The 11283-nt window shown below is 37.9% G+C and overlaps 1 protein-coding gene across 1 annotated transcript in view; it reads left to right on the top strand.

Moving 5' to 3' along the window:
- The first annotated feature begins 224 nt into the window (after positions 1-224).
- The window catches only part of LOC132475975 (signal-regulatory protein beta-1-like), a 33108-nt gene continuing 22049 nt past the window's right edge, over positions 225-11283 (top strand). The window contains exon 1 of the mRNA XM_060077656.1: positions 225-315. Within this exon, the coding sequence (XP_059933639.1) occupies positions 243-315 (73 nt within the window). The 5' untranslated portion in view covers positions 225-242. The remainder of the gene's footprint in view (positions 316-11283) is intronic.

The raw sequence follows: 11283 nt of genomic DNA, 5'->3' as shown, positions 1-11283 counted from the left end.
ATAAGATGAGTAACTCCTCACTTTCCATCTGCTTTCTCTGCCTGATTTCCAATTCATCATCTGAAGCAGGAACTGTCTAGAACCTAGAAGTGGATTCAGATCTCACAGCCATTTCATCCCATCATAGGCACTTCCTCTTACATCATTGGGAGGTGGGGCTTCCTTCCTCTCCACAGAGCACGGAAGTACAGGTTCTCCCCACGACGCACGTTTGGACAGAGCAGGCTCCTCAGGCTTCCACGATGCCCATCCCTGTCTCCTTGTCCAACCATCCTCCTCCTTGCCTGCTGCTGACTCTACTGCTGGGACTCACAGGTAAGCATTCCCTGGGGTAGAATCCCCTTTCCCCGACCCCTGGACCTCCCCCTGCCCCTGCACTTTTAGGTCTTAAAAGTAAACATGGGTATGCCACCTGGGCAGAAGTCCACAGAAGTCCAAGGACTGGGCATTATTCAAGAGCATGAAATCAGGGATCTGAGCATTTTCTCTGTGGATCCATTGCCTGCAGCTGGTTACCAGAGGCATTGAAACAGATGATGCTTCAAACACCAGCAATGAAAGCTTTGTGTGTATTAACTTGTTTAATCCTCACAACATCCTAGTGTGATAGCTATGACTATTATCCCTGATTTGCAGATGGGGAAACTGAGGTAGGGACAGTAACTTGCCTGACATCACCTATCTAAGGCAGTGGAACACAGGATTCTTTTCCAGGCCGTACAGCTCCAGAGTTGATTCTTTTAACCATGTTGTGCTGCTCAGCTTCTCAGAGAAGGCTAATGGAAGAAAAATCAGAAAATTCTGAGAAGGAAACAATAGATTTGTCATCACCCATCATGCCACTCAGAGAACAGCAGAGTTCAAATCTTGTAATGTGTACTCCCAAATTTTTGTCAGTGATGTGTTGGATGGTTTTTCTATGTGCTAACTTTTTTTTCACTAAGGTTTTAACGTGTGTTTTAATTTCGTTTGATCCTCAAAACAACCAGTACACTAGCATAATAGGTTACACTTTAATACATGTTTGTGGATGCATGTATTAATGTGTGCATGTGTGTATGTATGTGTATAAGTGGGTGTGAGGAATTGTTCCCAGACACACTGGATTTCAAAAAGACTTCCTTATTTTTCCCCTAAATCATATTTCAGTCTACATGAGATGACATCAGATGTTTAGTCTTTGCTGTCTTTCAGCAACATCCCTCCTTTTCTACTTCTCTATAAATCTATCCCTTACCCACACCCAAGACAAGAAAACTCTCCTGGTAAATGAGTAGAATTTTGTGCAATACTATCTTGGAGTCCACTCTTCCATGCTGGATAGGGGTGAGGAAGAAAAGAGGGTATCAAAGACACAGAGACTCTTGCCTATATGACCTATATATTCATATCCATATCTGTATCTGTAATTATATTTATATCCATATCTATAACTATCTATAGCTATATCATTGAATGCTAGTTGAAGCCTCCATGCTTCAAGAAATCTAATGAGTAATAACTATTCATTTTCTTGAACACTCATCGTGTGCCAGACACTGTTGGAAATGCCCACAGCTGTTAACTCATGTAATCATTATATCCAAGCTAGATCCTCTTGTCACCCCTACCTTACAGATAAGAAAACTGAGCAAGGAGAAGTTCAAGGTCACTCAGTGGTACATGGTAGAGGTATGATTTGTACTCAAGCAATCTCATACTAGAGCTCATGATTTTAACAATTGCTCTTCTTGATACCGTGGCCCTGCTTCCATCCCATGAGATTTCTGCAGTTTCTGCCAATGGGTGTGTACAAGGGTGGAGTGTGGGAAAGGTTTGTGGTTTTCCTTTACCTAGGCTCTTCTGCTTCCTGCAAACATGCAAGTTCCTTTTTTGTTTTTCACCAACTCATCTACATGGGAAACTCAGTTTCTGACATAATTTTCACAGAGATTACCCACTTAGAATTAAATGCCTCAGGGAGATGTCACACTGGGCAATTCCCACAACATACATATATTTTTTGCATACTACTATATGCCAGGAACTCTTAGAGGAATGTGGGGTACCTTGGTGAATAAAAGTCAAAGTAGTAGCCTGCATGGGTATTTATCTTAGTGGAAGAACTGACAATAAACAATAGACTTATAATTAAGTAAATAACATAGTATATTAGAAAGTGATGTGTTAAAAAAAAGAGTAGCCGGATGACAGAATTTGGAGAATCTGTAGCGTGGGATGTATTTTAAACCTGGTAGTCTTGTGGCGGGGGGACATCACTTAGAAGGGGAAATGTGAGCCAAGATTGAAAGAAAGTTCTGGAGTGAGCCATGTGGTTATCTGGGGGAGGAGACCTCCTGACAGGAAACAGCATGTGCAAAGGTCCTGAAAGTAGAACCATCATCCTGTGTTGAAGGATTTGGGCTTTTGCTCTGAGTGAAATCTTTGCCATTGCAAAGTTTTGAAGGGAGAAGTGACATGATCTAACATGAGTTTTAATTTATTCTAGCATTTCGTTGAGAATAGACTGCAGAGGACACAGACAGAGGCAACTAGAGCATTTGAGGTCATGACATTCATGCAAAAAAAGTAAAAGTGAGTTGCACCTGGAGAGTACCTAGTAGAGATAAGAGAAGGAGTTCAGATTCTGGATGCACGCTGAAGAGGAGGCAACAGGATTTCTTGATGTGTAGGATTTGTGGTGGGAGAGAAAAGCTCCAAGGTTTTGAGATCTGAGCATCTGGAAGAAGAAAGGGGATTCAGGTGAGATATAGAGGGTGTAGGGGAAATTCAGTTCAGTTTTAGATGTGTTAACTGTGGGATGTTTATTTCTATCCAAAGAAGATGACGAGTGTATAGTTGGACATACAAGTCCAGAGTTCCAGGGAAAGGCCTAGACCAGAGAGGTTATAGGAGAATTACTGATACACAGATTGTAGAGTTTTTGCTATCCCATGGCTCCTCTCAACCCTCTGATCCCTCTTTTCTCCTCCTCTCCTTTCATTTCTCCCTCCAACGTTCTTTCATATTTCTTCCCATTTTTGTCTTAGCAGTTCAGCTTCCCTGACCTCACTCTTCTTCTCCAGACTTAAAAACCCAAACCACTTGATATTCTTGGCACATCACAGCACCTGCCCTGTAATAGCATGTGCCCGCCTTACGTGGCATGATTGGTTAGAAACAGTGCTTAGTGGGTGGGTTTACCAGCTCACTCTGCAAAGGTGAACCACAAATTTTCTCCCTAAGGAGTAGGGAAGAAATAGAAAAGAACACAGGATTTGCTTGTGGCGCCACAACAGCCTGCTCCTCTGGTTTATATTTCTGCAGTTAGACCCATGCCTGTTTAATAGGACATTTCAGATAAGATGGAATGTGTTTACATTTCTCTGTATCTCCAGAAACTTGGTAGTCAGTGAGGCTGTGAAATCAACCTGGAAAACTTGCAACTGTAGTTAAATGATTGGCCCAGCGGTGACTTATGTTCCTTCAACTCATAACTCATTGTCTAAACATAGTCAACCACCCACAATTCTTTTCAAAACACGATTTTGGAGTTTACTGTTGCCTTGCTTGCCTCCATGGTTCCATCTCCCCATTCACTTGTAGGCTTCTCAAATGTATCAGCGTTTAGAACCACAAATTTTATTTTCTTTTGAGCTATTTAGTCCAATTCAAAGGCTCTGCATGGGGCAATCATCTTATTTTGGTTAACATCTTTTATTGCAGTAAAATATACATAACATGAAATTTACCATTTTAACTATTTTGAAGGTTACAAAGTGGCACTATGTTCCTTCACAATGTTGTAAAGCCATCACCAGTATACATTTCCAGAACTTTTTCAACATCTGTAGCAGAAATTCTGTATCCATTAAGCTATAACTCCCCAGTTCTCCTTCCCTGCAGCCACTGGTAACTTGTATTCTACTTTTTCTCTGTGAATTTGCCTATTCTATGGACTTCATATAAGTGGAATCATCTATTTTCCTCTTGAATCTAGCTTATTTCACTGAGCATATTTTTAATGTTCATATATGCTGTGGAAGGTGTCAGAATATCATTATTTTTTAGGGCTGAAATATATTGTATATATTTCATACATATTTCATATATATTTTATATGTATATGTGTATATATGTAAAGATATATATATATATATATATATATATATATATATATATCACATTTTGTTTATCCTTTCATCCATTAATGGAATTTTGGGTTGTTTATACTACACCTTTTTATTGAAATATAGGTGCTGTAAAATATTACGTTACAAGTGTACAATATAGTGATTCACAATTTTTAAAGGTTATACTCCATTTATAGTTATTATAAAATATTGACTACATTTCTGGTGTTGTACAGTATATCCTTGTAGCTTATTTTATACATAATAATTTGTAACTCTTAATCGCCTACCCCTATATTGCCCCTCCCACCTTCCCTCTACCCGCTGGTAACCACTAGTGTGAGTCTGTTTCTTTCTTGTTATATTAACTAGCTTGTTGTATTCTTTAGATTCCAAATATAAGTGGTATCATACAGTATTTGTCTTTGTCTGACTTACCTCACTTAGCACAATACCTTCCAGGTCCATCCATGTTGCTGCAAATAGCAAATTTTCATTCTTTCTTACAGCTGAGTTGTATTCCATTTAACACACACACACACACACACACACACACCACATTTTCTTTATACATTCATCAGTTGATGAAATTTGGGGTTGTTTCTACTACCTTTTGGTATTGAGAATAATGGAGCTATGAACATTGATGGACCATTGTATGCTTAATTTCTGCTTTTAATTATTTAAGGTATACACCTAAGAGTGGATTTATTGGATCATATAGTAAATTCTACGTTTAACTTAAAAAAATAACAAAGAGTTTAAAAAAACTTTTTAAAAAACACTAGTGTTTTTTAGTGTTTTTAGTGTTTTTAGTGTTTAGTGTTTTTAGTGTTTAGTGTTTCCATGGAGACTCCACCATTTTTGCACTCCTATCAGCAATGCACAAGAGTTTCAATTTCTCAACATTTTACTAACCATTATTTTCAATTTTTTTGTTTTGTTTTTGGTAACAGCCATCCTACAGGATATGTAGGGATATCTCACTGTGGTTTTAATTTGCATTTTCCCAATTATTAGTGATGTTGAACATCGTTTCACATGCTTATTGACCATCTGTATATCTTCTTTAAAGAAACATCTATTCAATTCTTTTGTTCATTTTAAAATTGAGTTGTTTGTTATTTTGTTTTTGAATAGTAGGATTTCTTTAAATATTCTTGATACATATCCCTTATGAGATATATGCTTTGCAAATGTTTTCTCTCATTCTGTAAATTGTCTTTTCACTCTCTTGATAGTATCCTCTGGTGCAGGAAAGTTTTAATCTTGATGAAGTCAAGATTAAAATTTCTAAAATTTTTTTTGTTGCCTTCAGTGTCATATCCAAGAAATTATTGCTAAATTCAATGTCATGTAATGTTTCACCTGTGAGTTTTTCTCAGAATTTTATAGTTTTAGCTCTTACATTTAGATCTTTGATTATACACCTTTTTTGTATATGGTGTAAGGTAACGATCAGCTTCATTCTTTTGCATGTAAATATCAAGTTTCCTCAGATTCATGTATTGAAAACACTGTTCTTTGTCCATTGAATGATCTTGACACCCTTGTTAAAAATCACTTGACTAGGGCTTCCCTGGTGGCACAGTGGTTGAGAGTCTGCCTGCCGATGCAGGAGACGTGGGTTCGTGCCCCGGTCTGGGAGAGTCCCACATACCGCGGAGCAGCTAGGCCTTATACTATACACCATAAGAAACTAGAGAAAGAAGAGTAAAGTAAACCCAAAACCCAAAGCTAGAAAAGAAAGGAAATAGTCAAGATTAGTGAAGAGAAAAATAAAATGTGAATTAAAAAATAACAGAGAAAATCAACAAAACCAAGAGTGGTTCTTCAAAAAGATTAATACAATTGACAAAATTTTAGCTAGATTGACTAAGAAACAAAAAAACAGGGAGAAAGAGAGAGAGAAGGCCCAAATAACTAAAATCAGAAATAAAAGAACCTACTAATAATTTTACAGAGATAAAAATGATTATAAAAGAGTACTATGAACGATTAAACACCAAAAAATTGGATAACCTAGATAAAATGGACCAGTTTCTAGAAATATACTACACCAAGGCTGAATTATGAAGAAATATAAAATCAGAGTAGTCCTATAACTAGCAATGATATTCAATCAATAATCAAAAACCTCCCAACAAAGAAAGCCCAGGACCACTTGGCTTCACTGCTGAATTCTCCCAAACTTTTAAAGAAAACTAACATTATTCCTCCTCAAACACTTCCAAAAAACGGAAGAGGAAGGAAGACTTCTTAATTTTTTCAGAGCCTATTAAAACTCATTCTTGGCATTATTCTGACACCAAAGCCAGACAAAGGAATAAGAAGAAAATACAGACCAATATCTTTTATGACTATTGATGCAACAATCATCAACAAAATGTTATCAAACCCAATTCAATAGCATATTAAAAGAATTATGCACCATGACCAACTGGGATTTATTGTGAAAATGGTTCAACATATGAAAATCAAACAATTCATTTTACTACTTTAATAGAATAAAGAGGAAAAAAAGATCATCTCATCTGACGCAGAACAAGCATTTAATAAAAGTCAACATTTTCCATGATAAAAACAATCAATAAACTAGGAATAGATGGAAAATTGCCCAATAAATGAAGTCATATATGAAAAACCCACAGCTAACAGCCTAGTTGATGGTGAAATTCTGTAAGCTTTTCCCCTAAGATCAGGAATAGAACAAAGATGTCCACTTTTGCCACTTCTAGTCAACACAATAATGGAAGTTCCAACAAAAGCAATTAGGCAGGAAAAATATATAAAAGGCATTCAAATTGGAAAAAAAAAAGTAAAACTCTCTTGTTTGTACATGACATGATTTTTTATGTAGCAGTTCTAAAGATTCCAACATTTAAAAGCATTAGAGCTAATAAATAAATTCAGCAAATTTTTGAGATATAAAGTCAACACACAAACATCAGTTGCTTTTCTACACACTAGTGACAAACAATCCAAAAAGGAAGTTAAGCTAGCAATTTCATTTGTAATAGCTACAAAAAGTGTAAAATACTCAGGAGTAAATTTCACCATGGAAATGAAAGACTTGTGCATCAAAAAGTACAAAACATTGCTGAAAGAAAATAAAGAAGACATAAATAAATGAACAAAACATCTTGATATTATAGATTGGGAGACAATATTGTTAAAATGTCAATATTAACTGAAGAAACTACAACTTTCTATACAACCCCTATTAAACTCTCAAAGACATTCTTTTTCAGAACTAGAATACTCCATTCTAAATTTCATATGAAATCTCAAGGAACCTCAAATCAGCAAACAATCTTGAAAAAGAAGCACATAGTTTGTGGAGTCACATTTCCAGATTTAAAACCTTAATACAAAGCTACAATAATCAAAATAGTGTGGTACTCACATTAAGAAACATATACAGACCAATGGCAATGAATAGAAAACCTAGAAATAAACCCTCACATATATAGTCAAGTGATTTTTTTTTTTTTTTTTTTTTTTTTTTTTTTTTTTTTGCGGTATGCGGGCCTCTCACTGTTGTGGCCTCTCCCGCTGCAGAGCACAGGCTCCGGACACGCAGGCTTAGCGGCCATGGCTCACAGGCCCAGCTGCTCCGTGGCATGTGGGATCCTCCTGGACTGGGGCATGAACCCACGTACCCTGCATCGGCAAGCGGACTCTCAACCACTGCACCACCAGGGAAGCCCTGTGATCTTTTCTTAAATGTCTGCATTTTCAGCCATAAATTTCCCTTTAGGATTGCTTTCTGTGCATCTTGCACATTTTGGTGTTATGTGTTTATGTTTTCATTTTTCTCCAGGCATTCTAATTTCCCTTGTGATTTCTTCTTTGACCTACTGATTTTTTAAGAGAAGGTTGTTTGATTTCTATGTATTTGTGAACATTTTATTTCCTCTTCTGTCATTGATCTAGTTTAATTTTACAAACTATTTGACCAGTGGGCTGCTTGAATAGCCCTTCTTCAGATTCCAATAAGTTGCCCTGTCATTCATCCTGTGTGAAAATGACACATACATAGAGTTTTCTTATGGCAACTGGTTTTTGTAACTGTCAGGACAGATGTGTGTGGTAGACAGAAAGTACCCCTCCAATATAGGAGGAGCAATCAAGATGGTGGACGAGGAAGATGTGAAGCTCAACTCCTCCCATAGATACATCAAAAATATATCTACATGTGGAATAATTCTCACAGAATATCTAATGAACACTGACAGAAGAACTTAGACTTCTGAAAGGGCAAGAAATTCTCCATGTAACCGGGTAGGGCAAAAGAAAAAATAATGAAAATGAGACAGGAATCTGGATGGGACCTGTACCCATTGGAGGGAGCTGTGAAAGAGGAAAGGTTCTGCACCCTGACAAGTCCCCTCACCAGTGGGGAGATCAGCTAGGACAGATGGGGAGCTTCAGAACCTCAGAAGAGAATACAACAACTGGTTTGCAGCAGCCAGAATGGAAAGAGACTGGCACAGATGGTCAGTGCCACAGCCCTGCACTCCCCAGCCTGAGATGTTCTTCTGCCCATGCGGCAGGTGGCTGGGTGCTGAAGCTTGGGATTCAGAGATCAGACCCGGGGAAGAATTGGGGTGGTCTGCGTGGGAACAGCTTGAAGGGCCTGGAGCCTGGTTCAACCCCACCTAAGGGTGTATGCAGAGGAAGCCTGGGTCACCTTAGAGGCCAGGCACCATTGTTTGGGTGATGTGTGAGGGGAGGAGCAGGACATGCCATTGCAGCCTTTTCCCCCAGGCATGCTTTCAGGTGGCAGGACACTGCCTACACAAGCTCCAGGAGCTATTGTCAGTCACCACCACCAACCCTTTGCTTCAGGAACAGTCACGAGGAGCAGTTACAATATGCCACTGCTGCCCCCTGGGGCTACAGGAGTAGTTGAGAGCTGCCTCCACTCCCATCACATGCTCCAAGGCACGTGTGAGCCAACACTGCTGCCAAGAACCCCAGGACCAGGCACCAACCACTGCATCTGCATACCCCCTACCAAGGGGATAATGGCCAACACACACTGAGGAAAGAGTTGGCAGGCATCCATACTAAAAACAGCCCTCACATCAAAAATGTTAAACCCACACAAGCTACACAGGGACATTCCCACATGTAAATAGTCTTCCAAGACCACAGTAGATAATTTTTTCTCCTAAACTCACAGAATAAGAAAAATATAAGTAAAATGAAGAAGCAGAGGAGCCAATCCCAGTTAAAAGACCAAGAGATTCCCCTGAAAGAATAAACACTGAAACAGAGCTCTTTAGTCTAATAGACACAGATTTCAAAAAGGAGATAATGAAAATACTGACGGAATTAAGAAAGGGTATCAACAGAAGTGCGGAACACTGTAAAAAGGAAGTAGAAACTAGGAAGAGGAACCAAGAAAAAATAGAAAACTCATTTGCTGAGACGAAGAGTGAACTAAAGGCAATGAATAGCAGAATGAATAATGCAGAAGAACACATAAGTGATCTGGAAGATAGAATAATGGAAATCACCCAATCAGGACAACAGACAGAAAACCAAATAAAAAAAATGAAAGCAATGTAAGAGACCTATGGGATAATATAAAACTTGCCAATCTACACAAAACAGGGATTCCAGAAAGGAAAGAAAGAGAAAAAGGTGATCAAAAATGTATTTGAAGAAATTGTGGCTGAAGACTTCCCACACCTAAAGAAGAAAACAGATATCCAGGTATAGGAAGCACAGAGGGTCCCAAAGAAGGTAAGCCCAAAGAGACCTACACTAAGATGTATTCTAATAAAAAATGGCAAAAGTTGATAAAGAGTGGATTCTAAAAGCAGCAAGAGAAAAACAGTTAATTACAAGGGAACCCCTATAAGGCTGTCAGCAGATTTCTCTACAGACACTTTGCAAACCAGAAGGAAGTGGCAAGATATATTCAAAGCCCTGAAAAGAAAAAATCTGCAACCTAGAATACTCTACCCAGCAAGATTATCATTTAGAATAGAAGGAGAGATAAAGAATTTCTCAGACAAGCAAAGCTAAAAGAAAACAGCAATACTAAACCTATTCTAAAGGAAATATTGAAAGGTCTTCTCTAGAAAAGAAGTAAGAATATATAGGAAAGACAAAATCACAGTTGGAAAGCAAATCACTTAAATAAGCTAGTATGCAGATTTTAAAAATCAAAAAAATTCTGTGAAAGTGATGATAACCACAATGAACAGCAAAAGGATGAACATGAAGACTTAAAGGAGGACATCAGAATCATACTGATAAAATGTGGGGGAGGAGAGTAAGAAAATGTACATTTGTTTTCATTTCCTAGAATGTGTTTGAGCCTCTATGACTACCAGTCTAAGGCAAGTAGATATAGATGGGGTTAATATACTTGAAAAACAAGTAACCACAAATCAAAAACATACAATAGACTCACAAAAACCAGAAAGAAGAGAAATAAGTATAATACAAAAGAAAATCATCAAACCACAAAAAGAAAATGAAAGGGACAAAGAAGAAATACAAAATCAATGGGGAAACAGGCTTAAAATGGCAATAAATACATAGCTATCAATAATTACATTAAATATCAATGGAATGAAAGCTCCAGTCAAAAGGTACAGGGTGGCAGATTGGATTAAAAAAACAAGAGACTACAATATGCTGCCTACAGGAGACCCAGTTTAGGGCAAAAGACACACATAGATTGAAAGTAAGGGGATGGAAAAAGATATTTCACGCAAACAGAAATGGGAAGAAAGTGGGGGTCACAATACTCATATCAGACAAAATAGACTTTAAAGCAAAGGCCCTATACATACGTTCCCATATCTATAGGGCCTTTGTTTTAAAGTCTATTTTGCCTGATATGAGTATTGTGACCCCCACTTTCTTCCCATTTCAGTTTCCATGAAATATCTTTTTCCATCCCCTTACTTAAGTTGTGTGGCAGCCACACATTAGAATGAAGCAAGATTGAATAAATTACTACTATATGGAACAAAGTGAGTGAATCTCACAAACGTAATGTTGAGGAAAACAATGCAAACTGCTGGATTCCATTTTACACAAAGTTCAAAAAGAGGTATAACCAACCTATGGTGTTAGAAGTCACGACAGCAGTAAATTTCAGAAAGAAGAAAGAGAGGAGTCACTGGGAGGAGACACGAGGAATGCT

The sequence above is a fragment of the Mesoplodon densirostris genome, chromosome 16, assembly GCF_025265405.1.
Source record: "Mesoplodon densirostris isolate mMesDen1 chromosome 16, mMesDen1 primary haplotype, whole genome shotgun sequence".
NCBI lineage: Eukaryota > Metazoa > Chordata > Mammalia > Artiodactyla > Ziphiidae > Mesoplodon > Mesoplodon densirostris.
Note: the sequence above shows the minus strand (reverse complement) of the source record. Positions and strands in the feature narration are given on the sequence as shown.